Source organism: Tamandua tetradactyla, chromosome 1 (assembly GCF_023851605.1).
Source record: "Tamandua tetradactyla isolate mTamTet1 chromosome 1, mTamTet1.pri, whole genome shotgun sequence".
In the NCBI taxonomy this organism is placed as follows: Eukaryota; Metazoa; Chordata; class Mammalia; order Pilosa; family Myrmecophagidae; genus Tamandua; species Tamandua tetradactyla.
This window is the reverse complement of record NC_135327.1, coordinates 47,659,229-47,687,143: the sequence shown is the minus strand read 5'-3', so window position 1 is coordinate 47,687,143 and position 27,915 is coordinate 47,659,229. Positions and strand designations below refer to the sequence as shown.

At 40.2% G+C, this 27,915-nt stretch overlaps 1 protein-coding gene across 3 annotated transcripts in view; it reads right to left on the bottom strand.

The window, feature by feature from the left end:
• TASP1 (taspase 1) overlaps nt 1-27,915 on the bottom strand; it is a 490,143-nt gene that overhangs the window by 63,691 nt on the left and 398,537 nt on the right. Inside the window, exon 14 of one of the 3 annotated variants that reach the window (XR_013157441.1) lies at nt 10,763-10,896. The exons of 1 other annotated variant lie outside the window; for it this stretch is intronic. Coding sequence is in view for 1 of the 2 variants with exons in the window: in XM_077115179.1 (XP_076971294.1) it covers nt 10,885-10,896 (12 nt within the window). In the remaining variant the exon portion in view is untranslated. Of the gene's footprint in view, nt 1-7,198; nt 10,897-27,915 lie in introns of those variants that run through there. One more of the 3 variants, XM_077115179.1, reaches the window with a different exon arrangement.

Below are 27,915 nucleotides of genomic sequence, written 5' to 3'. Positions count from 1 at the left end.
CTGTGGGAAAATGAGTTCCAGCGAGGGCTGGCTTCCAGGGTGTGTGGACTTTGAAGTTGAATGGGGTCCTGAGCCCAGCAGGGGACCTCAGACTTAGGTTTTAAAGCTGTGGTCACCATCTTGAAATTCTTAATAATTATATCTTTAAATTTGTGTTTTGTAAGAGAGGTCTGATGGGACACTGGTGCCTGCCCTGGGGGAGCCTTGGCTCAGGACAAGTCCTCCTCCCACAGCCTTCTTGCCTCTCTGGCACCAGGTCTCGACCCCCTGCACCCCCACCCCTGCCCAGAGACACTGCCATTCGGCGTCCCCGGCAGGAGCCCGGGCATTGATGCAATGGGGGGCTGGAGCTGAACACACCCCCCACATACTTAGTTGTGAGGTAGCTCTTCATGTCTGCAAGAAGGTACCCTAGCACTACAAGTATCCCTATGCCTGAAGGAGAGTGACTTCAAATAGTCAATAAAAAACACCACAACAGGTCGAGAGACTGCAAAAGAAAGGAAAAAGATTTGTTCCTGCTTTTTGGCAAAATGACCCCACAGTGTCATTTTGTGCTGGGCCCTGCAAACTATGTAGCCAGTCCTGGTTTTAACTTAGCAAACTACCACTCGAGTGGGAGGTAAGCCTTGGTAGAAATGGAAAGATTTAACAATCACCTTCTATGTCCCGTCTTTTAAGAAGTTACTGGAAGGTGGGCTGAAGCAACAGGAGGAAGTAACCAAGTTAGTGGAAGGCTCAGGATCCAGGAAAGTGTACATCTGAAACAGAAGGATGGTAATGAGATGTCCCAGGAGGGCAGCATCTGGAGAACAACCAGTCCACTTTGAGGAAAGAAGATAAAGGCTTTCAGAAAGGAAATCTCCAAGAAAGAAAGAAAAATAAAGCTCAACTTTATTTTTCAGATGGGTCATCTGATGTGCATGAGTGCTTGGAGAAATTATTGCTAGTTGTCTGATAGATCTATTGGAGTACATGGAAAAAAATATTATTGATACTTACATAGGAAATTAAGTAAACAAAGGAGAAATTATTAACTCAAGGGGGAAAGCCATTGCTGAAGAAAGGAAACAAAATCAGAGAATACCACTTGAATCACCAATGAACATTTATGCAAACACTTGCTAATGAGTAATAAGGGAGCTGCACATACACACATACACCTTTCAGTAAGTTTTTTTTTGTGTGTGTGTGTGTGTGTGCATGTTTCATATACTTTAAAACTGTTTTTTAAATTGTCTTTAAAAGGAGTGTTATTTGCCAGGGATGTGGGGTGGGATTTATCTATTTTATCTATATGCCCCTATTTTGTGAGATCCAGCTAGGACTGTACAGTAAAATCTCAATTATACAGAAGCCTCAGTAAATAATTCCCCAAGTGTGTGTGTATGTACAGTTCCCTTCCCCGTTCCTTCTTGCTGTCTGGTCTCCTCATAAGATTCGAAGGCATTTTAGCTTTCTGGTATTTGCCTCTTTATTTTAAGGTAAAAATCTTTTACCATTTAATTTATTCTTTGTAGACAGTATTTATCATTCCTATTATGGTAATTGAAAACTTATACTTTATCTTCTACCTGTCTTCCATTTCCAATTTCCCTTCCACCACTACCAATAAAGTTATCTTACAGTAATTTTTAATTACTCATTAGCAAGTGTTTGCATAAATGTTCATTGGTGATTCAAGTGGTATTCTCTGATTTTGTTTCCTTTCTTCAGCAATGGCTTTCCCCCTTGAGTTAATAATTTCTCCTTCTTTGTTTACTTAATTTCCTACGTAAGTATTCAAGGATAATTGAGTTCTCTGGTTAGACGAGGGTTAACTGTTTTAAACATCACAACTTGTAAAACAACAACAATTTTGGAATAAAATATTTTTAAAAGAAACTATAACCATCTCCCTTCACACCAAGTTTGTTAAACCATGTATAAAGTAAGAGTATAAAAGGCTCCTACCAAATAAAATGCAGTTTAGAGCATGAACTTTGGAAATATGCTTTGGTGGCTCAAAGACCCCTTTTTGTGGACTTGCTCTCCACACTCTGGTTAAATTCTAGAAAGTTAATTACCCAGTCAGTGACTGCTTGAGAAGTGAGATTTTTGTTTTGTACCACAAAAGCCCAACTTTGAATATTGCCCAAAATAAAAAGAGCATGTGCTTCTAGCATTGGTTGATTTTATGATGATGTCAGGATGGCTCCAATGTGGATCCTTGTCCATAATTGATAATTACTAGTTTTGATGAGTCTTTTCCGAGCCCCATCCTAGCTTTTGGGCTACAGGCTGACAACAGGCATTGAATTGACAGCCAGCAAGCCATGATTTCAACCAGCAAAGACAGTTTCAATAGAGTTAGGTGCTTTAAAGAGAATCCACAACTGGATTTGGGGATGTGGTAGAATTTTTGTCCTGTGAATAGAAGCACCTGTGGTCTGAGCATTTCTTTGGGTCTTCAAAGTTCAAGTTAAAAATGAAACCATCTCATAGAGGATGTGGAACCCTGTAAGTATCCCCCAGGAATGAGGAGGATTTCCTCTCCGGGCATTTTAAGAAGAAAAGAAATTCCAGCATGTCTGGAAGTGTATAGTCTTGGCCAGAGGCAAAGGAGAGTCTCAGAAAGACTCTCCAGGTCCCGCCTACCTCTTGAGTCTCTGATTTTCATTTTCTCGGACACCAAGGTCATTGCCAGCTGTGTGAATAGCCAAGTCTAGACGTTGCTTTTTGAAGTTAGGCTATTTGCTTCACATAGGCCCACGTTCCCAAAGCTTTTCATTCTCCCCACTCACTGCCACCCCCTGAACTTCAGACCTCACTGGATTTGGTGACCTGACAACTGCCCTTTGCATAGGGATTTGTATTGTAAATTGCCACTAAGAGGCCTCTGATACACCTCTTCCTCACAAATTTATGCTGTCGTGGTTTTCAGACAGAAACTGGCATGTTCACATATGGCAGGCTTGGCTGCTCATCAGACAGGTTATATTAACTTGGTCGCCAGGTGGTAACCATATTATTTCATGCTTCTTGGTAACTTTTGTGCAACACAATTACCTTTGACAGTTCTTGAGTGGGACAGCAATTTTCAGCAAATGTTTTCAGTAACCAGAGGCAAGAAGGAAAGGAAATGTGAGTGCATCAGTTAAGCTTTGAGTGTGGCTCTGACAGTTCTTCGGCACCTCGATGGTGTTATAATAGGAATGCCAATGGAAATTCAGCACACATGGAACACAAGGAAGGGGGCTGAGCAAGGCCAGTGGTTTTGACTGTATTTAAGAAAGAATTTGTCCTTATGCAAGAAAATAAATTCTATTGTGGTTAAGTTCTTCCAAACTCCAGAATAGAGTCAGTTCCAAGAATTTCCTTTCAACAGGGTCTCACGCTAAGGATGTTTTGTCCTCCTTCAACCAATTTCTCATTGCAGAGTGGGATGTTCACTTCTGGAACCTGCTTGAATTTACAGCATCCTCTGCATTCCTCAAAGTTATCCAAGGAAGTCATGGCCTGATTCATCTTCCAGGTATTAGTTTCTAGTCTCAGGAAAGTGACACTTGGTCTTTACAGACCAAATCTGGCCTTACAGTATGAGAATATGAAAGTCAATTGTTTCATCACACTTCCCACCACCAACACACACATACACACACATACATGAAACAGTCAGTTTCTAGAAAACATAAAACTAAAGCATGCAGTCATATACCATAGGAAAGGAAAATGATTTTGCCATTTGGATGCAAAATCATCAGGTGTTAAAGGAACTGATGACACATTATTGATAAATCTACATGGCTGGTTGGGTTAAACATGAAATCGAGTGGCCACAGCCACATCCCCAGAGAACTTACTATGACTCACACCCCATTGGCCTGGTGCAGAGTAGAACTTACTTCAACGCACCCAGGAAAGGAGTCTATGCTTTGCTCTGATTTCATTAGCAATGCTCTACAGGCAAGTTTTCTTTTGATCTCCCATGATAGACACATGATATCATCAGTTCTAAATCAAGCCACATTTTCATCCTCTCCCTAAAGCTGTTCTCATTGGTGAGGACAACACCAGCTAATTTGCAACATGTTGCAGATTGCAACATCTCCTGACACCATCATTTTTCATCTTCTTTATTGGCTTACCAACCACTTTGTCAAAAACAGTTGGTGATTTTTTTTCCTAGACTCAGAGAAAAGGATTTATGCTTTCCCTTGCACACCTCATCTCCACCCAAGATTGACATTCGCCATTACCATTTTTGAACTTTTTCCCCATGTGTCTCAGGGCTTTGTTCTTTTCTTTTTTGTGACCTCTGAGGTCTCTTTCTCTCCCCTCTAATTTCTCCCTGCCCTCCTCCTGAGGATGGCCTTAGTTGGTGTGGCAGTTAGATTTTTTGGGTTGGGGGTTCTCACCTGGGATGCCTTAACAAGGCTCTCTCATGCATCAGTGAGCACACGGGGGATCAGCTGGCAGCTGGAATTTTAGGATGGCCATAGTCACATGTCTGGCTGGTTTGGGCCTGTCCACATGGAGGACACAAGAGAATGAGAGAAAGTGTGCAACACCCCTTGAGGCCCAGACTCAGAGCCGTCTTGTGCTCATTTCCACCACATTATATTTACTAGTCAGGGCATGTCATAGGCAAGACCAGGTTTCCACAGGTGAAGAGAAGCTGCAAAGTCACACACAAGGTTGGGAAGATTTTGTGGCCATTTTAGCCATTAAAACCCCAGGTAGAGTTTGTTTTGTCCTATGGGGCACATACTGCAGGTCTGATGGGTTGTTTCGGTGTTTCTTTTGACTCTTAGCTATTTCTAGGATATTTCTTTCAGAGAGGAGAATGGCTTGGTTCTGTCTAGCATGTGTATTAAGATGGGCTGTGAGAAAGCAATGCTTTATGTTCAGAGGCCCTGGAACCTGGTGGGGACAGATTCTGGCAGAGACTAGGACAGGCCCTCAGGCACTGGACACCACCCTTCCAAAGTAGGGAAATATACCTCCTTCATGAGGTGCTCAGAGCTGCAGTGGCTGTTCAAGTCAAGCTCATAACTACTACCACCCAGCCTTGTCAGAGGTGCCAGGGTGAGTTCACCTTGCCAGCTAATAGGACAATCCCAGCCTGGTGAATTTGTGATCCTCCTGACCCTCTGTGACAATAGCTGGCTCATGCTTTCTCTACTTTTAAGTTTGGAGCCTTCACAAGTGACGTGAAAGGTTGCCAAGGGCCTCGATGTGTCTCACTGAATGGGATCATGCATGGGGTCTCATTGGAAGAGGTGGTGAGGGGCTGCAGATTCCCAATCTCCATATGCTGCCTCCCAGTGATGCATGTGTGTTGGGGGGATGAGGGTGCCCATCCAGCTCAGGTCACCTCTTGCTACTTCCAAAATCCCATCCTGTGTCTGGACCTTGAGACCACAGAGAACATGTGTGGCAGGTTTACAGGAAGGAATGTCTCAAGAAAAGCAAAAAAAAAAAACAAACAATTTCCTAGTACAGCCTATGGAAATGGAGACTTCTTCTGAAATATTACAACATGGCTCAAATGGTGAATTGTCAGGGAAGGGTCCCAGCCAATGAGAGGCAAATGTCCCCTCACTGGCCTCTTACTTATGGCGGAGTTCTGTTTGGTAGCATTCCTGCATGAGAGGGCAAAATGAGAAATTCCTCTTCCAATTTTCTCTGCCCACATGCAGGTATTTAATCATTTTGGGCAAGAGGCCGGTATCAGATAAGACTGGAGGGCTGCATGGGGAGGCCAGAACTTCAACCAAAACAACTACTGCCACATCACCCACCACTCCCCTGGAAGAGGAGAGATTCAGCAGTGCCTGGGGCAACAACATTTGGTTCTTGGAAAATGGCCTGTTTGGGCCTCGTTCCCCAGGTACTTGATTTTTGGCTTTAGAGACAATGCTGAGTTCAGTTCTTACTCACGTGACAGTTTCCAAATCCACAGGCCAAGGAGACTCCTCAAATCATGCCTGGACCAGGGGACAAATAAGTGATCCATCTACTTTCTATCTGTTTCTCCCGCTGGTTCAGGTCCATGGCTTGGAGGCAGCAGACCTGGGCCCAACTTACTGGTTCCTGCTTTACTTAAGTCTCCCTACTCTGAAGATGGCTCTCCCCTGTGCTGAGATGTGGGGTTGCCTGAACTGGACTCTCTTGCTCCTTAGGCCTCAGTGAATTGCACTCCACCAGCTGCACAGTTTTACCCCTTTCTTTCCCCTTTGACTCTCTCCCATTTGTGGAGCTTCAGCTCTGGGTCTCCCCAGCAGGTGGTTGTGGCCAACCTGTAGGAAGAAAGACAGTAGGGGGGCCAACAAATAGAGTGCTTCCCCACAGAATCCAGAACACAGGGGATTTCCAAGCAGACCTGGCAGCCCCCTTGCCAAGGCCCACTTCTAGAGCTAGGCAAGCTCCTTGGTTAAGTACTCTTAAACCATCCAGCTTCTGCACATCTCTGGGTTGTTACCTCTCTGAAGGATGTCCTCTCTCTTAGCCCCTCCCATTTCATATGTCCTTCCTCTTCCCTTTTCTCAACTGCTCTAACCCAGACTGATTCCATCTTTCTTTGTTTTTCTTAAGAGTATTCTAGTTTTGGTATTCAATTGACTTCTTGATTGAGTGACACTAGCAGAAATTTCATCCTGTGGAAGTAGCCTTGGTCTTGACCTCAGGCTCCAGGGGACAGGACCTGGAGATAACCTTAAGTTTGCAGTGTCTGGAAAGTTCACACCCATGCACACACACACACATACACACCTGCCCAAAAGGGATTCCCAAATGCAAAGTTTCTTTCCACACAACATTTAGAATCAGACTTTTCAGACCCTAGTGAAAGGGCTCAATGAATTTAGGTAAATAAAAATGGGTATCTACATAATGAGAGGAGGATGGGAAGTTGGGAGGAGAAAGAGGGGTGTTAAGGATTGAGTTGTAATCCCATTCAGACAGGTTCAAGTCCTCACTAATGGTCTTGTAAATGTGATCTTATTTGGAAATGAGGTCTTTGAAGACTATTTATTAGTTAAAATTAGACCAAACTGGATTAGGGTGAGACCTAATCCAATATGACTGGCGTCCTTATAAGGAAAGGAAATTTGGGGGGAGAGAGAGAGAGAGAGAGAGAGGGAGGGAGGGAGGGAGGGAGGGAGGGAGAGAGAGAAACAGAGAGAGAGAGAAATATGACCATGTAATGGAGGCAGGAATTGAGTTCTGCAACAAGCCAAAGGACCACATGGGCTGCTGGCAAGTCACCACCAAAACCCTACAGAGCTCGGAGGAAGCACAGCCCTGCCACACCTTCACTTCAGCCTCCAGAATTGAGGCAATACATTTCTGTTGTTTTAAGCCATGCAGTTTGTAGAACTTTTTAAAAGCAACCCTAGAAAACTAAGACAAGGGGAAAGAGATTTTTCATTTAAAATCAGAAATTCTTAGAATTCAGCAGAAAGTTCCACCTGTAGAGATCTGGGAAAGAGCCAGCCTTCTACCCAGGGGAGGTTTTCTGGAATGATCTCTTTATTCTTTCAGAGATCTCCTGGTTGCACTTGGCTACACCCCACTTTCAGAGAGATTAGCCTGTGGGGTGACCACAGCTTTAAGACTCAGGCCATTAGGGGTATGGTGGGTTGGAGGTGGGGCGCTATCAAGTCTGAAGGGGAAGCCCTTGAAGCCAAGTTCTACAGCTTCCTCTCATCTCCTCCCATCCTCCTTAGAGGCCAACTTTCCTCATGTGCCCCAAGCCCCTCTCCATCCTGACTAGCCCAGCATCTGTTTCACAGGGCTCATGCAGTAGCTGACACTGATTAATGGGCCAGGGCAGCCTCCAAGATTTCTTTTGGCTTGAGGCACAGCAAGGTCCTAGGACTTCCAGGATTCTGCTGCATTAAGTTCCACGTGGGGGAACTGGGCCTCCGCAGGTAGGCATACCCAGCAAAACCAGCCACCACCCATGCCCAGTCCACGTCCCCATCTCCCCAGACACCTTCGAGCTTACACATTAATCAGGCTGGACTCCTAAGGACATTAATCTACCCTGACTCCACCCTGAAGACCTGGCAGAAACTTCAGTTATTTCATCTCCTTTTTCATTATTATTATTTTTGTAAAGGCAAAATAACCATATTACAGAAAATGAAGAAATCAGAGTTAGAGATCATCATTCCAGATCCACCCAACCGTACCCAATTATTTTTATTTCTGTTTTGTCTTTATTTGTATACACGTAGATTTTTGTTTTCCTAATAGTTATAATCAGAACATAGGAAATTTTGTTGGCTGGCATTTTACTCCACATCAGCAGCTCTTTCTGACTTGTTAGACCTTCAGGCTCTGGAGTCCACCAAAGGCAGGGCAGGGCCCTATCCGAGGGGCAGGGCCCACCCAGCCAGCTTAGGAGGTGATGAAGAAGGACAGATCTGGTTGCCACTCTCCCTCTCCAAACAAGTCAAAGGCATTCTGGATCCCCATGAGGCCCAGGGGAAAGTGCATTGACCACTAAAGTTGAACAGTTCCTCGTGTATCCAATGTCACGGCCCCAGCCCTGCTCCTGGCAGGTCTCCGTTTTGCAAGAGGGAGGTCTCACATGCACCTTTTTCCAGTTGAGTTACACAAGGCTGGAGCCTGGCAGAATAGAGCCTCCAGTGTCTACAAGGATGGACCTTTGGACCAGATTCAGTGGGTGGAACACTGGGCACTTGTTCACCTGGCCAACCCCATCAGTTGCACTGTTTCCCCAGACCCAGTGGGTTTTCCTGACTTGGCCTGAGCCTGGAGTGGGGGCAGCTGGGGATGTTGAGCAGGACCCCAGTGGACCCCACTGCCACCACACACTCCTCAACGTTCAGTTGGTCCCTTCATGGAAAACACTCAGCTCCCTCTCAAACCATAAAAAATGAATGAAGAGTAGGGCTGTTTGGGCAACATGCAGCCAAAAGAAACCTTGGAGGCAGCTTGAGTGCTACTGCCCATACACCAGGGGCCATGTTTCCAAACACAAATATTAACCTTGGCAATGTGGCCGATGCCTGCCTCATGACTTGGACTGTGCTTTTTGAGTCATGTTTAAGTTGGGGAAGAGAGAGATGAGGAAAAAAGATAGAAAGTCTCCTGGAACAAAGTGAGCTTTGATTTCTAGACAGAAATCTACTGGTACTAGAGTTTTAAATCTGCCCTGGGTAATGGCTCCTTCTTCATGAATATTTAGAGCAGAAAGGATTGTGTGGATAAGTCCCAGAAGCTCTTTCTCAGGGTGAAAATATGAAAATAAAATATATATCAATGACTGGATTCTTGGTAAAGATTACAAAGGAATTCAATTGACCACGAATCCCCACAAATCAAAACTTGGAAGCCTTGGAATTCATTTCACAAAGCCTGGAGATTTTACTTGCATCATAGCCTTCCCCAGTTGAGCCCACTACCAGGGGAAATGCAACTAAACTCATCAGCTATAAAGTCTGCAGAGGCTCTCCCCACAGCGTGGGTCAGTCTCTGGAGGTAACTATACCCAGGTACAGGAAAGGAGGTTATTCTGGGGAACCTCATCAGAGCGTGAGGCTTTGACACAGTGGGTGAGCCCACATGGTCATGCTGGCCCCAGAGAAGGCAGAAAAATATGATGTGCATCTGTTAAATCACTCTTCTGTGGTCTGTGCCCTAGTTATCCCCCAGTTTTATGGAATAATTGCCCCCCCCCAACAAAGATATTCACATCCTAGCCCCCATTGTCATGGATGTGGTCCCATTTGGAAATAGGATCTATGAAGATGTTGTTAGTTAAGATGAGACCAAATTGGATTAGGGTGAGCACTTCATCCAATATGCTGATGCTCTTATAGGGGGAGGGAATTTGTACACAGATGGGAAGATAGAGAGACAGAGAGAGAGAGAGAGGTGGCCATGTGATGGAGGAAGAGAATGAGTTATGCCACAAGCCACAGAATGCCGTTGCAGCAAGTCACTGCCAGAACCCTACACACCTTTGAGTTGGCCCTGCTAACACACTGTTTTCAGACTTTAAGCACTCAGAACTGTGAGACAATGAATTTCTGTTGTATTAAGCCACCAGGTTGGTTGTACTTTGCTATGGCAGCCCTGGGAAACTTAGTTACTCCTCAACCTACATAGACTGTAGGGTCTCTTTTCAGGAGAGCATTTCAGTGTGCATCATTTGAACCAATGCAATGATTGACTCTTCAGCAATAATCAGGGACATGTGTTTTTCAGTCTAAACCAGGCTGATGTTCAAGTGTTTTCATGAGAGAAGAAATTTGAAGACAACAAAAAAAGTGAACTGGCAAATATATTATGTACAAGCAAGAAATAAATAGCTATTTGAAATTACGTCTTAAATAATTGGATGTGAAAAGTATTGATATGGTAATGAGACTAGGTTACAAAGCAGTATGTATAGTATGATACTAAAAAGGCTACAAAACTGTGTACAGTGTGGTACTGTTTTTATTTAAAATATGTATACATATTTCCTTATTCAGAGTATAGAACTCTGCATGTGTGTGTGTATGTCACTTCTTTGCCTGCCTCTGCATTACGTTTAGCAGCTTCCTCCAACACCTTTGCTTTCTCAGGAGTGGCTGAAGGGGAAAATGCGTACCCACCAAGCCCACCCCCAAACTAGAAAGCGGGGCTTACTTTGATGGGCCACAATGACACCCAGGTAGATGAGGGTTACTTTGCCTTAAAAACCTAAAACAGAACCTTCCCCTTCCATGGCCTTTCAGATCTGCTTCCCCAGGGTTCCCTTTACCTGTCTCAGACACGCCCAGCCAGCTTTCTTCTTGCGTGTTCCAGTCCAGTTGTCTTGATTTGAGCAATTAACAAAGTGGGTAACTTTACTCCATTTGGCTCAATTCCTTGTATTTATAGGTGTCATCTGGACTCCTGAAGAGGAAGAAGGGTGAGTGGTAGAATTCCATCAGCAAACTACACTCTGAACTCCTCACCCATCAGGGGACATTTGGCAATGTCTGGAGACAGTTTCTGTCCAGGCGAGGGGGATGTGACTACTAGCATCTAGCGGGTAGAGGGCAGGGACGCTGCTAATTCCTAAATATCCTGCGATGTCCAGGACAGCCATTACAAGAGAGAATCATATGGCCCAAAATGTAAGCAGTGTTGACTTTAGAAACCCTGATCTAAGGATAGACACTAATGTCACCAGTAATGTGTCTTCTATTTGTATATCAATATTTTCTAATTTTTCCATGATATCTTTGTGTTGTTCTAGTAATAAAAAAAACCAGTAAAAATTACTTTAAATGTTAAGATAAAGTGGGTGCAATGTGTCAAAAGTTCAGGAATGGCCAAATAGTGGTATTTATTGAAGTTCTATTTGGACCACCCTCCTTCCTTAAACCCCAGCTAAATGGAAATAATAGCTGAGAAGCTGAGAGATTAGACTTGATAAAATCCATTCACAGATATGCATTGCTGGTAAAGAAATTTGGCATCCGTAGGAGCCTAATGGGTTTTATGTTGGCTCATTTTTCTTTTCCTTTTCACTCAAATGACACTGCTGCATGGGTGGTGCAATATGTACCAGCAAGCATCTAGCACTGGCCACATGCATTTATTGTTGCTGGTCAGTCCTAGTCTTGCCTTCAGGACTTCTGAACATGGTGCCTGGGCTTTATTTTTTGGCCATGAGCATCAATGTTGCTTCCAGTTTTGTTGCCAGATTAATGACACCCAGAATGTAAGCTAAGGCGGCTCAAAATGGATATTTATTTCCTTTTCCTTCTATCCTCCAGGGCAGTTCTGCATCCACAGCAGATCAAGTGTACCATACAAGAGCCAGCAATTCTGATGTGTAAAACCCCCATGTCCTGCCACCTCCCGCATGTTGGTATTGTTGACAGTCCTCAATTAGAGCAGTTTGGTTAACTTCAGCCTGTCCTTTGTGTGGGCTAAGATGTTGAAAAATCCTTGAGGGGACAGCCAGTGATGGGAGGACCCATTGTCCTATAAAACAAATAATGGAACTTCGATGTCTGGAAGACAACAGCTGTGGTTTGGTTCTGAGGGTCTTTTGAGGGGAGCAAACAAGTCGGGCCCCTTCCTCCTTAGCTTTGCAGGCTGCCTCATTCCTGGGACTGATGGTTTTCAATTGGGTTATCAGACCAAGGCCTCTGGGCCACAAGAATTTCTTCTTCCAGTTTGAAGTTTCATTTTATCATTATTAATGCTAACAGTGTGTTTTGTTTGCTAAAGCTGACAAAATGCAATATACCAGAATATATTGGGGATTTATTAACTTACAATTTACAGTTCTTAGGCAGTGAAAAATGTTCAACCTAATGCATCAACAGGATAATACATGGACTCTGAAGACAGGCTGCCAGAATCTGGGGCTCCTCTGTCACATGGCAAGGCACATGGTGACATCTGCTATCCTTCTCACGTGGGTTTTGTTGCTTTCAGCTTCTGGCTTCAATGCCTCCCTCTCTCAGTTGTGGTCTCTGAATTTCATCTCAGCTTCTTTGGAGCTTCCCTGAGCTCTCTGGGCCTTTTCTTTGTGTTCTTTATCCTCTTCTAAAGAACTCCAGTAAGGGGATTAATCTCCACCTTGAATGAGGTGGGTCACATCTCAATTGAAATAACCTAATCAAAACATCCCACCCACAACAGGTCTGCACCCACAGAAATGGATTAAAAGAACATGGCCTTTTCTGAAGGACATACACCTTCAAAGTACCACACAATGCAACACTTATTCCCAGGAAACTATACAGAATAATTTACTTCATGGGGTTGTTGGATCTAATAGTACAAATCCTAGAGGACATCTAGCAAGGTTGATTTCTGTTTTAGAATAGCTGATATTTCACCAGTTAACATTAGGCCACTCTTGCCATAAGATAATTTCATTGGTAAAATAGTTATCCTAAGGTCCTCAGGGTTGGGGATATGAGAGGGAAAGAAAGCATGCAGATTATCTAAATGGTATTCTAAATTAGGAAGAAAGAAAGGAAGAAGAAGGGTACCAGAATACCCAGTCTCATTTTACATGACTTGAAATTTTTATCTGCTCTCTCAATATACTGCTACTAAAGTAGGTTCTGATATTAAAAGCAGGCTGCACCAACTCACATATAACATGATTATCTATGTAGAAATTTGCAAGAGATCTACAAAGAAGCCCCACAGAACTAATGTATGAGTTAGCAAGGTCATGGGATACAAGGTCAACATAAAGAAATCACACTTCTATATACCAGTAATCAACTGAAAACTAAAATTAAAAAAAAAACACAATTTACCATAGCAACAAAAAGTGACATAGTTATAAATATAAAATATATGTGCAGAATTTGTTTGGTAAAAGTTACATAATGTTGATGAAAGAAACCAAGGAACACTGAAATAAATGGAAATACATACCATATTCATGGATTGAGAAAGAGCAACATAATCAAGACATTGATTTTTCACAAATTTATCTATGGATATAACGAAATCCAATTACAAGTTCAGTAGGATTTTTTTCTGGTAGATAGAGTAAAGCTGATTCTAAAGTTTATATGGGAAAGCAAAGGAACTAGAATAGCCAAAACAATTTTGAAAAAGGAAGAATAAAGTTGGATAAACCATACCACCTGATTTTAAGGCTTACTATAAAGCAATAGTGATCAGAACCATCAAAACTTAAAACTTATCTCTGTAAAAAACACCATTAAAAAAGTGAAAAGATAAGCAACAGACCAGGAGAAAATATTTGCAAATCATCTATTAACAAAGAACTTGCCAGAAATCTACAACCTATAGATGGGTCCCTGGTCCAGATAAGACCTGAAACCTAGCCCAGCCTCTCCAGAACATCAGATAGTTCCATCTCCCTACCCCATATTAGTGAAAGATCCTTCCACTATCAAAAATTTATAATTGCCATAGCCCAAACAACCCCAATGAGAGATATGGAAAGATCAAAGGTGAAAAGGTGATGGTAGAATTATACATAGATGATAGGACTTAACAAAAGAATATGAATGCTGAATCATTAAATTGATATCTCTTTTAGTCTCCACTATTTTAGAGCAGCTAGAATTAAAAACCTAAAATTGTGAAATCGTAACTCATGTCAAAGTCTGAAATACATTCTACAACTAATTGTGGCACTGTGCTTGGAAACTTATAGCTTTTTTGTATATATGTTATTGTTCACAAAAAAAGAAGGGAAAAAAAAGTCAGTTGTGATGATAAAAAAGTATTTAACCCCTCTAACCTCCTATACTCTGGAGCAGCTAGAAGGAAAAATATGAGAGGATTGTATGGTAGCCCACAACAAACTCTGGGATCTATCCTGTGACCACTTTTTGAACAGTGCTTTAACCTATTGCTTTTTTATTTCTTTGCTTTGTATATATGTTGCACTATACAATAAAAAAAATAAAAAAAAAAGAACTTATAACCAGAATATATAAAGAGCCCTCAAAACTCAACAGTAAGAGAAAAAAAGACAACATAATTTAAAATGGAAAAAAGATTTGAACAGGTCTCTCTCCAAAGAAAATATAAAGATGGCAAATATATTGATTGTACACTGTGGATGGACAGCATGGATGTAAGGATTTCACAATAAAAATATTTAAAAAAAAACAATGGCATGGAACCTTGAATAGGGCATGAGATTTTGTAGGTTTGTTCAGGCTCGGATGATGCCCTGATAAATCCCAGAGTGATTTGAACAGTGAATAAGAAGCATTTGCAAAGTCCCCTTGGGAGAATGGGGAGAAATGGGGAAAATTCAACTTCCACATTTGGAGAATTTCTGATGTTCTCACAAGCAGTGGGGACAACCAAATCAACAGGCTGCACCCTCGATCTTGGGGTTTGCTCCTATGAAACTTATCCCCACAAAGGATAGGCTAAGCCTATGTAAAATTAGGCCTAAGAGTCACCCCCAGAGACCTCTTTTCTTGCTTAGATGTGGCCTCTTTCTCTCTCAGCCAATATGGCAAGTGAACTCATTACCCTCCCCCTCTCTACCTGGAACATGACTCCCAGGGGTGTAAACCTCCCTGGCAATGTGGGACAGAAATCCTAGAATGAGCTGGGATTCAGCATCAAGGGATGAGAAAACCTTCTCGACTGAAAGAGGGAAGAGAGAAATGAGACAAAATAAAGTGTCAGGCAAGAAGTTATCCTGGAGGTGGTTGTTCTTAGGCATCATATAGATAGTCCTTTTTCAGTTTATGGTGTGTTTGAGTGGCTAAAGGGAAGTACCTGAAACTGTAGAGCTGTTCTCCAGTAGCCTTGTTTCTTGAAGATGATTGTATAAAGATACAACATTTACAATGTAACTGTGTGATTGTGGAAACCTTGTGTCTGACCCTCCCTTTTTCTAAGGTATGGGTAGATGAGTAAAAAATATGAATAAAAAAACCCAAATAATAGAACAAAAGTTAAAATATATTGGGTAGATGGAAATACTAATCGTCATTGAAAGGGAGGGATAAGGGGTATGGGATGTATGAGTTTTTTGTTTTTATTTCTTTTTCTGGAGTGATGCAAATGTTCTAAAAAATGATCAGGGTGATGAATATACTACTATGTGATGATATCATCAGCCATTAATTGTATACTGTGTATTGAATGTTTGTATGTTAAGAATGCTTGTGTTTGTATGTTGTTTTGTCAATAAAAATAAAAATAAAAAAGATGACAAATAAGCACATGAAGATATTCAACCTCATGAGCCACTAAGGAAGTGTAAATGTGCACACGTATTAGAATGGCTAAGAAAACAGTGGCAATACCAGGTGTTGATGAAGATGCAAAGCTACCAGAACTCTCATATATTGCTGGTGGGAATACGAAATAGTATAACGACTCTAGGAAATAGTATAACAACTCTAGAAAATAGTATAACTGTCTAGGAGTCTCCTGTAAAATTTAGCTTATTGGACGTAGAACGGTGGCTCGGTAGCAGAGTTCTCACCTGCCATGCCGGAGACCTGAGTTTGATTCCCAGTACCTGCCCATGCAAAAAAAAAAAAAAGAAAAAGAAAAAAAAAGTAGCATATGACCCAGCTATCTCATTCCTAGGTATCTACCATAGAGAAATGAAAAGCTATCTTTACACAGAAACCAATTCATAAATATTTTAGCAGTTTTATTTATAATCTCCAAAAACTGGAAACAACCAAGATGTCCTGCTATGGATGAATGGGTAAGCAAACTGTGGTTTAACCATCTGTGGTTTAACCATATAAGGGAATACTATTCAGCAATAATGAGGAATGACTATTAACATATGCAACAACTTGGATGAATCTCAAAGGCAACAGAGCAAAAGAAGGCAATCTTAAAAGGGTACATATTATATGATTTCCTTTATATGACATTTTTGAAAAGATAAAACTATAGAAATAGTGAGTAGATCAGTGGTTGCCAGGGATTGGGGTGGAGGGAGAAGTATGAGGAAATCTTGTGGGGCTGATTGAGCTGTCCTGTATCCTGATTCTCGTGGTAGTTTCATGTATCTGTACTAGTTTTAAAACTCTCTGAATTGTACACAAAAACCAATTCTGCTGTATGCAGGTTAAAAATTTTTTAAAAGTTGTAAACATAGGTTTTATATGAACATATAAAAGTGCTACCTGTTAGAACATTCTGCAATGAAAATGTTTTACATCTGAGCTGTCCAGTATAGTAGCCACTAGTCATAGTTTGCTAAAGTGCAATTGAAATATTACCTCTGTGACTAAGAACCATATATATATTTTTTATTTTAGCATTTGTTCCCCCTATTATTTATTTTTATTCCATATGTTCTACTCCTTTGTTGACAAGGTAGATAAAAGGAGCATCAGACACAAGGTTTTCACAATCACACAGTCACATTGTAACAGCTGTATCATTATTCAATCATCCTCAAGAAACATGGCTACTGGAACATAGCTCTACATTTTCAGGCAGTTCCCTCCAGCCTCTCCATAATATCTTGAGTAACAAGATGATATCTACTTGATGCATAAGAATAACCTCCAGGATAACCTCTCGACTCTGTTTGGAATCTCTCAGCCATTGACACTTTGTCTCATTTCCCTCTTCCCCCTTTTGGTCAAGAAAGTTTTCTCAATCCCTTGATGCTAAGTCTCAGCTCATTCTAGGGTTTTTCTCAATCCCTTGATGCTGAGTCTCAGCTCATTCCAAGATCTCTGTCCCACGTTGCCAGGAAGGTCCACACCCCTGGGAGTCATGTCCCACGTAGAGAGGGGTAGGGTGGTGAGACTGCTCGTTGTGTTGGCTTGAGAGAGGGGCCACATCTGAGCAACAAAAGAGGCTCTCTTGGGGGTGACTCTTAGGCCTAAATTTTAAGTAGACTTGACCTATCCTTTGCAGGGTTAAGTTTCATATGAACAAACCCCAAGACTGGGCGCTCTGCCTATAGCTTTGGTTGTCCACACTACTTGTGAGAATATCAAGAATTCAACTTGGAGAAGTTGAATTTCTCCCCGTTGAGAACCATATTTTATTTCAGTTATTTTATTTTAAAAATTTTATTTATACAATGTACAAGTACATACATTCTTAACATACAAACATTCCATACATGGTATACAATCAATGGCTCACAATATCATCACATAGTTGTATATTCTTCACCATGATCATTTTTCAGAACATTTGCATCACCCCAGAAGAAGACATAAAAAGAAAAAAGAAAGAACTCATACATACCATACCCCTTGCTCCTCCCTCTCTTTGATCACTAGTACTCCCATCTATCCAATATATGTATTTTTTAATTTTAACATTTGTTCCTCCTATTATTTATTTATTTTTAATCCATATGTTTTACTCATCTGTCCATATCATAGATAAAAATAGCATCAGACACACTCACACACTCACAATCACACAGTCACATTGTGAAAGCTATATCATTATACAATTATCTTCAAGAAACATGGCTACTGGAACACACTCTACAGTTTCAGGCACTTCCCTCTAGCCTAATATAACTTAATCTAAAAAGGGGATATCTAAATAATGCATAGGGATAACCTCTTAACTCTGTTTGAACTCTCTCAGCCAGACACTCTATTTTGTCTCATTTCACTCTTCCTCCTTTCCATCGAGAAGGATTTCTCAATCCCTTGATGCTGAGTCCCAGCTCTTCTAGGATTTCTGTCCCACGTTGCCAGGGAAGTTTACACCCCTGGGAGTCATGTCCCTTGTAGAGAAGGGGAGGGTGGTGAGTTTGCTCATGGTGTTGGTTGAGAGAGAGATAGGCCACATCTGAGCAACAAAGGAGGTTCTCTAGGGGTAACTCTTAGGCCCAGTCTTTAGTAGACTTAGTCTCCCTTTGAAAGGATAAGTTTCACATAAACAATCCCCAAGATGGAGGGCTCATCCTATTGATGTGGTTGTTCCCACTGCTTGCAAGAATATCAGGAGTTCTCCAAATGGGGAAGTTGCATTTTCTCCCTTTCTTGCCATACCCACAAGGGGACTTTGCAAATACTTTTTTATTCACTATTCAAATCATTCTGGGATTTATTGGGGCATCCCTCTGGACAAACCTACAAAATCTCATGCCCTTTTCAAGAAAAAACCATATTTTAAAATTTTATTTTAATCATTCCGGGCCCATGTACTCCCCTGTCCCACCTACACACACTGAAAAAAAAAATTAACAAATGGTGCTGCAGTAACGGGATAGCCCATCGTAAAAGAATGAAATGTGACACCACCATACAGCATACAAATAAAAATTTATTTTAATTAATTTATCTTTAAGTAGCCACATATGGCTAGTGCCTACTGTATTGGGCAGTGCAGCCACAGAATCCCGGAATTTCTACATTGTGTTACAAAGCTTGTTCATCTTGTGCTAGTGCAGAAAACAGAGGAATATCTAAATGATGAAAAGTCCAAAATTCATTATATATGTTCTCATTGAGAATGTATTAACCTAGAAGTATAGCAGATTTATCTTCCTGAGTAAGACTTTCTGAGGTTTGGCTTCAAATAAATTTACATTCTCAGCATAATATTTCAAATGAGGTTACGGACATGGGACAGGGTCAACAAATATGTCAGTAGCTTGTTAAGTGGTAGCAAAAAGCCCATCTAAATCCTTATATTTTAGTTGTCGCAAATAATTCACAGGCAAATCATTACATGCTGATTTTAGCTTGTGTTAGTCACAATAAGTAACTATGCTTCCTCTCAGACATGATAGAAACTCTGAACCACTTTAAAAAAATAATACCCAAGGAAATCCATGGTTCTTTATAATCCAGCCCCTGACCCTTATCACCACTCTCCAGACACATAGAGGTACTTATAATTTCCCCACCACACATCATTTCGACTGTCAATTCTACATGAAGTTTCCTTCTATTCCCTTTTGATGTAATAAAGGCTGCCTATCATTTCTTTATTACATTGTTTCCCAAACATCAATCATTTGAGAACCTCCTTCATGAGTTTTTGCCATGTCTACATTTTTCCTGTTAAATAACTACTGCTCACCTTAACACCTTTTATTTGACTCATCTTCATTTGTATAGTTTCTCTTGAGCAATATTCATAAAAATATAGGTTAGATGTTTTGGTTATATTTTCACTAACACATACTAATGCAAATAAATCCATATATATTATAAGGAAAAATGCTTATCCATTCATGCCCTAAAATCAACTCCTGCACCACCAGTGGTACCCCTTCATAAGTTTGGATAATATGGCTTTCATACTCACCTTGAGGATCCACACCTCAAGGAAATGGGTTATGTGCCCCCTATTGCTCTAGAAGTTATGTAAAAGCTCTCAATAAGAGATTGAAAGGCAATTCTTTGACAAAAGTTGACAACCAAGTCCTGACATTTGGTATTCCTCTGATGGAGCAGCTGGCCCATTGCCTGATTCTACTGTGAAGTCTCCTTGCATATAAAGCTTTCAATCAAACTTTAAGTGCTTCACTGTAAATAGGAACAGAAAGTCAAACACACTAGGTGTTTGATGAATGCTTCCTACATAAAAGATAAAAGCCAAAGCAAAGAAAGAGGAGAAAGGAAACCCAAAGAACAGAGATAATGTGGGAATCAGAAAAAAACTTCAAAAAAACTCATTAAAATTACTATGATTAGATTGACAAATGAAGATGTCGCATTCATGAGATAAGAAAACTGAGAGTTAATGAATTAGCTAATAAGAAGAACTATTAGGAATTTAAAATTAGAATGGCTAAAATAAGAAAATTCAGTAGAAAGTCTGGAAAGTAATGTAGATAAAAGATAAAATAGAAGAAATCACTCAGAAAGTAGAACAAAGAGACAGAGTTGTTTAAGACTGAAAAGATGAGAAGCTTAAAGATTCAATCCAAGAAATCCAGTGTCCAACTAATAGGTATTTGAGAGAATTAAAGAACAGAGAGGGAAGGATATTATCAAAGAAATAAGCAGAAGAAAAATTTCATAATTGAAGAGCATAAGGTTTCAAATTGAAAGGGTCCATTGAGTGACCAGCACTCTGAGAATGCTCTGGGTAAATAGAAGATCCTTAAACACTGCCCCAGAGAGAAAGAAAAAAAAATGTTGCTTACAAAGGATTGGAAATGAGATTTGCATTGAATTAGTCACAGTAACACGTGTGTTCAAAGACAATGGAGTCAATGAGTTTCAACCAGGAATCTACGTATAGCCAAATTATAAATAATTATGAGGGGGAGAATAAAGATATTTTTAGACACATCATTGAACTAAAAAAAATAATTGCCTGCCATGAGCTATTTCTTAGGATACCACTAGAGAATATAATCCCACAAAAAGAGGGAGTAAACTGAGGAAGTGGAGGACACAAGATCCAGGATCAGCGAATCCAGAGAGGTAATCTCAAGGCGATGGTGAAGAGAAATTGCAGGCTGACAGCCATGCAGCAGCCCCAAAGACTACATGGAAACAGGGGAGGAAAGTAGAACAAATAAATTATCTGATATATTTGAGCTTTTGGAAAAGCTATCAATGAGCACTGGCACATCTTATGGAAAAAATTAGGGTAGGACCAGGAAAACTCTGCAAGAGAAAAACAACAAATGAAGCATTGTACAAGAAAGACAGTCACAGTTCTCTACTTGGAACTGGAATAAACCACATTTATTAATCATAATGTCAACAGTGACAATTGATTTAGCTAAAAATTGTGCTGTAATTATATTGGGAGGATAGAGAGAAAGGAAAAGGAGAGAGGGTGTATATAAAGGTAAATCCTCATTTAACACAACAGGAAATCAACACAGACTAAAATGGATTAAGCTCAGAAAGAGTGTAAACCAATGCAGATAAAGATCAGAAGAAACAGATGAAAAAGCTGAAAGTGTGTCTTGGGCTGTAGAACTTGGGGTTAGGAATAGGCAAGGCAGGGAACTTCTATTATGGGGTGTATTATTTAATTTTTAAATTAGGTCCATATATTTTAGGGGCAGAAACTTTTTTTTAAAGGAAAAGAGAAAGTATATTTGTTGTGCTATAGATCAGAAAGCAGAGATTTAGTTGCTTAGATGAACCATAAATTGCAGCACAACCATCTTTCTAAAGGCTCCCTTCTCACACACTATCCCTAAATGATGTGATGATATTTCACAAGGGAAGAGAGGAAAGCCATGCCCAAGCTCCATTGTCCCTTTTGGGAGATTCTTGGCTCAGCTTACAATAGTGAGTCTTTGTTCTACGGTGTTTGCAGAGTTGCATACTTTTGGAGGTGAGATATTTACTTTCTGTGACTGCAGAGTTTCCTACATCCCTACCCACCATACATGTAGCTCAGGAATTGCACAAGCCCCAGCATGTTTCCTCCAACACTAGTGTGTCAAGTTTTGGAGCCAAATTATGTGTAATATAAAGGCAATGGTGGCTTTGAAATGCTTTATGGACTGGCTCTGTTTTCCATTTCAGCCAGGTGAAGGGTTCATGATGTAGTTGGAATCTGATTACTGAGAAAATTGCAATTTAGCTGTGTTTAACTTTCTCTATGTTAATCTCTCTGCCACCCCAGCCCAACCTCCCCAACATTCCCCATACCCCTAGTCCAATTTATCTTGGTCAAGGAGATTTTCAACCCTCAAAGATTCCTCTGGAGATCTCACTGATGCTCACTTGGCAGGAAAATAGCCATACTGATAGCTTATGCAACCACCACTTCTTTTTAAAGGCTGAAACTTCATTAGAGCATTTGTTATTATGATAACATGCTCTTGGTAGTGTCATGGATTAAATCATGTGCCTCACAAACACATGTTCAAGGCACATTCCCTGGTCCTGTTGGTGTGAACCCATTTGTAAATAGGAACTTTGAAGATACTGTTAAGGTACTGGCATACCTCAGAGGTATTGCAGGTCTGATTCCAGACCATGCTGCAATAAAGCAAATAATGCAATGAAGCAAGCCATGTGAATTTTGTGGTTGCCTAGTGCATATAAAGGTTATGTTTATACCATCCTATAGTCTATTAAGTGCAATCACACTATATCTAAAAAAAAGTGTATACATTAATATAAAAATACTTTATTGCTAAAAAATGCTAATTACCATATGAGCTTTCAGTGAGTCATATTCTTTTTGCTGCCAGAGGTTCTTGCCTTGATTCTGATGGCTGCTGACAGATCAGGGTGGTGACAAGTGGGGTAGCTGTGGCAATTTCTTAAAATAAGGCAACAATGAAATTTGCTGCATCAATCAACTCTTTCTTTATCAAAAGATATGTCTATAGCATGTCATGCTATTTGATAGCATTTTACACACAGTAGAACTTCTTTAAAAACTGGGGTCAATCCCCTCAAAGCCTGCCATTGATTTATCAACTAAGTTGATGCAATATTCTAAATTCTTTGATGTCATTTCAGCAATGTTTACAGCATTTTCACCAAGAGTAGATTCCATCCCACATTCTTTGCTCATTCATAAGAAACAACTACTCATCTGTACAGGATTTATAAGGAGATTGCAGCAATTCAGTCACATCTTCAGGCTCCACTTCTAATTATGTTCTCTTACTATTTCCACCACATATGCAGCTACTTTTGCCACCAGGGTTATCCTTTTGAACCCCTCAAAGTTATCCTTAAGAGTTGGAATCAATTTCTTCTAATCTAATATGAATGTTAATATTTTGACCTCCTCCTATGAATCACAAGTGTTTTTTAATGGTATCTAGAACTCTGAATCTTTTTTAGAAGTTTTTCTATTTACTTTGCCCAGATCCATCAGAGGAATCATTATCTATGGCAGCTATAGCCTTATAAAATGTACTTCTTAAATAAGGCTTGAAAGTTAAAATGATTGCTTGAGCCATGGGCTGTAGAGTGAATGTTATGTTAATAGGCATGGAAACATTAATCTCATTGTACATCTCCATCAGAGCTCTTTGGTGACTTTGTCAATGAGCAATAACAGTTTGGAAGTGACAGTTTTCTGAGCAATAAGTCTCAACAGTGGGCTTAAAATATTCAGTAAACCATGTTATAAGCAGATGTACTGTCATCCAGGCTTTGTGATTCCATTTATAGAGCACAGGAAAAGTAGATTTAGCATCATTCTTGAGGGATTTTTGGAATGGTAAATGAGCATTGGTTTCAACTGAAAGTCACCAGCTGCATTAGCCCCTAACAAGAGAGTCAGCCTGTTCTTTGAAGCTTGGAATCCAGGCATTGACTTCTCTCCAGCTATGAAAGTCCTAGATAGCATCTTTTCCCAACAGAAGACTGCCTTGCTTCTGTTGAAAATCTGTTGTTATATAGCCACCTTTATCAATGATCTTAGCTGTATCTTCTGGATAAATTGCTACAGCTTCTACATCAGTACTTGCTGTTTCATCTTGCATTTTTATATATTTTTTTAAGTCTTCTTTCCTTAAATCTCATAAACCAATCTCTGGTAGCTTCAAACTTTTCTTCTGTGGCTTCTGCACCTCCCTCATCCTTCACAGTATTGAGGAGAGTTAGGGCCTTGCTCTGGATTAGGCTTTGGCTTGAGGGAATGGTTGTGGCTGGTTTGATCTTCTCTCCAGCCCACCAGTTTTCTTCATAACAGCAATAAGGCTGCTTTGCTTCTTTATCATTTGTGTGTTCACTAGAGTAGCACTTTTTAATTTCCTTCAAGAATTTTCCCTTTGCATTCACAACTTGGCTAACTGTTTGAAGCATGAAGCCTAGCTTTCAGCCTATCTAGGCTTCTAACATGCCTTCCTTACTGAGCTTAATCATTTCTAGCTTTTGATTTAAAATGAGAGACATGTAACTCTTCCTTTCGCTTAGAGGCAGTTAAATGGTTCTTAATTGGCCTAATTTCAATATTGTTGAGTCCCAGGGAGTAGGCCTAAGGAGAGGGAGAGAGGCAGGGGAATGGCTGGTTGGCAGAGCAATCAGAACATACACAACATAGATGGATTAAGTTTGCAGTCTTATATGGGTGTGGTTCACGGCACCCCAAATCAATTACAGTAGTAACATCAAAGCTCACTGATCTCAGATTACCATAATAGTAAAGAATAATGAAAAAGTTTGAAATATTGCAAGAATTACCAAAAATGACAAAGAGATACAGAGTGAACACATGCTGTTGGAAAAATGGTGCCAATAAATTTATTTGACACAGGGTTGCCACAAACCTTCAATTTGTAAAAAGTGTAATGTCTGTGAAGCACAATAAAATGGAGTGTAATAAAACAAGTTATGCCTCTATAGGCAAAATAAATTTGATACAGAGGGAGAAAGTCAAGGGAAGGAGCCAAGAGGTAGAAGTCTGTGGAACTCGGAGGAAAAAGGTGAAGGCATAACCATATGCATTGCTCTGTGATGGAAAAGTAAAGGAACCCCAAAGATTGCTGGTCAGTCAGAAGAAACTGACTCTGGGAGAAAGCAAGCCTTCCAGCCACTGAAACAGTGAGCCAATAAATTCCCGTCGTGTAAGCAGGGTACTGGTTCTCATGGTGGATACTGCTTATCTCATCGCCAGTCAATAGTCCCTGAGCCTTCTTACAGCAGATGCGTTTAAGATGTCTCTCATTTAAAGGACATTCAGATTTCCTAGGCAGACAATTTAGGGAGTACATATTATAAATAAAATAATTTATGCTTATTAAAAAACAATAAGGATTCATTTATTGTAATTAAAAAAATTTTTTGGATAATTTAGTTAAGAGCACAAGTCAAAGTTTTGTGACAATCTTGCTGCAGGGATAATACCTGTAACAGGTTAATCAAAAGATTTACTCCTAGACAATAGTTAAACAATCATCATTAGGCTGAATACAAAAAGAAAAATATCTATTTGAAAATCTTTAGAATCTTTACTGACGGTCATCTGAGAGTCAACTGGGAAGAGGAACAACTGATTTTCCAAACGTGGTCTCGGTCCCATTCTAATTTATGAGAAAACTGGCCAGGCATTTTGTCAGAAATGCCAATTTTTTCCTATAAGGAGATTTATGTATAACAGCTCACAATAAAACTTCAATTCCAGATGAGGCTTGGGAAAATTTTTTTCTTCCAAATATACATGCAATTGAAAAAGATGGAAGATACAATAGAAAATTAGTCAGCCATAAAAAGAATGAAGTTCTGATATATGCTTTCCTGGATGAAATGTGAAAACATCATGCTCAGTGAAATAGACAGATATAAAAAGACAAATGTTGTATGATTCATTTATATAAAATATATAGAATAGGCAAACTCAAAAAGACAAAGTAGATTAGACATTATCATGTGTTGGGGATGTGGGGAATCTTTAATAGGTACAGAGTTTCTGTTTGGGGTGATGAAAAAAATTTTTGGCAATAGATAGTGGTGAAAGTTGTATGGCATTGTGAATACAATTAATGCTGCTGAATTGTACACTTAAAAATAGTTAAAATGGCAAATATTATGATATAGTGCCACAATAATTCTTTTTAAGATAGAAGGAAAACATAAAAATGTTGACAGTTGTGATTCTCTCTCAGTGATGGTACCGTAGGGGGCTCGATTTTGTCTATATTTAAATTTTTTTTTCTAGCATGGCAATGCAATACTTTTGTAGTTCTAGTAACAAGAAAGAAAAGTTTTTATCATTTAAAAAGAATTCCCTTTGTATATTTAAAATGCTTGATTATGAAAAATGAAAGAAGAAACATGAAAGTGTGGTGCTGTGAAGCTGTGGAGGACAGGGCCATGTCTTCTCAACTACAATGAGCTGAGGAGTGAATTGAGGTTAAGAATGGGAGGCAATTCCTTAGGGAAAGGAGGTGCAAAGAGATGGAGACCAATGGTGCTGTGGCCACTGGGGGAGGGGCCGATGCTGATGTGGTCTTGTCAGTTCTTCTCATACTCTTTCTGCTAGCAGTGATCAAAGATAGACAGACGATAACGTCCATCTAACAAACAGCCACTTGCCTGGTGTCCTGTGTTTGGTCCTGAGATGGCTGGACTGGTACTCTTCATTTTGAAAACAAAGGCCCAGTATTTGAAGTTCACATGTCTTACCCCTGAGATGGGCCAGTTTGGTAGCAGAAGTCTGGGCAACACAGGATGAAGCTTGAGCTAGTGTAGTAGTTGTAGAGAGGTTGAGAAATGCTGGGGTTCAGGATATGTTTTCCAGAGGTGAGGAAAAGAGAGGGATCCAAGATGACCTCTGGACTTTTTATCTGAGCAACCAGTTAAATGAAAACAACCTTGATTGAAATGATGTATTCTGTGGGAAGAACAGGGTGGGTTTAGGGGGTGGGGAGATAGAAACCAAGAGTTCTGTTATGGACATATTTATTTGGGGATGATTTATCGGATGTCACAGTGGAGATGTCAAGTTTGTAGTCTGGAGTTCATGGACAATCCAAGCTGGAGATTTGGGAGTCATAATAAACTCATGAAACTGGATAAGATCACAGAGGCTGACAAGGGGCTAAGAACCAAGCCCTGAGATCTCCGATGTTTAGAGGTCAGAAAGAGAAGAGAAACAATCAAAGGATATTGAGAAGGAAAAAACAAGAGAGCTATGAGGAAAAACAGAAGCAGGTGGCGTCTCAGAATCCAAGTGAAGAAAGTCTTAATTCTAAGTCTTCTACTATTCTAATTTCTTCCCTTTAAACAATTCTATAAGCAATGTTTGCGCTATTTCAGCCCAACAACTCACCACTCCCAGTCCTACTGAAAAGATATTTACTGTGATTAAGTCTTTGGGTCATGGCTCAGTATCCTCCTCTTGCCCAGGGAAAGGTTTGCCAAAAAAAAAAAAAAAAAAAGATGCCTGCATAAGGGATTTATTCTTTGGTCCTTAGGATGCAAAATGAGTCTTTCCTATTAACCCATCAATGACTGCCCTGTCTTAACCAAACACCAGTGTACATTTAGTAGATCTGTTTTTTCAGACAAGAAAATGGGTTCCAAAGAGCTTTCTTACAGGTGTGTACCAAAAGGTATTTTCCCATTTCTTGCAGGATCTGCATTAACATTGGTACTAAGAGGTACTTGCCTTATTTGACTACCCACACACAAATCCAGTTCAGGCCGAGGATTAAAATCATTGAGCAGCTCAGGAATTGGTTTTAAGAGTTGAAATACTAAAAGCTGTCACCACCCCACTCTTACTAAAAGTTGGGCGTTGTTGCTAATCAGTTAGTAATAACATTAAAAGACTCCTTTTATGGAGTCTTCCTCACAATCAATGAACTCATTTTATATAAATATTTAACCAGGCAATAAACTGGACAGCTTATATTACTCAACATCAGCCTCAAAACCCCTCCCAATTTATATACACAGCATGTTGGTAGAGCAAATGCATTTTACATGCATGACATGGTCAGCGATAAATATACCAGGATAGGTCAAACCCTATTTGGTTCTCTGCTTTTAACTACCATGGGTTTTGTATGTTTCTTTAATCAGCTGGATGATTTAGATAAACAACATGTATTAG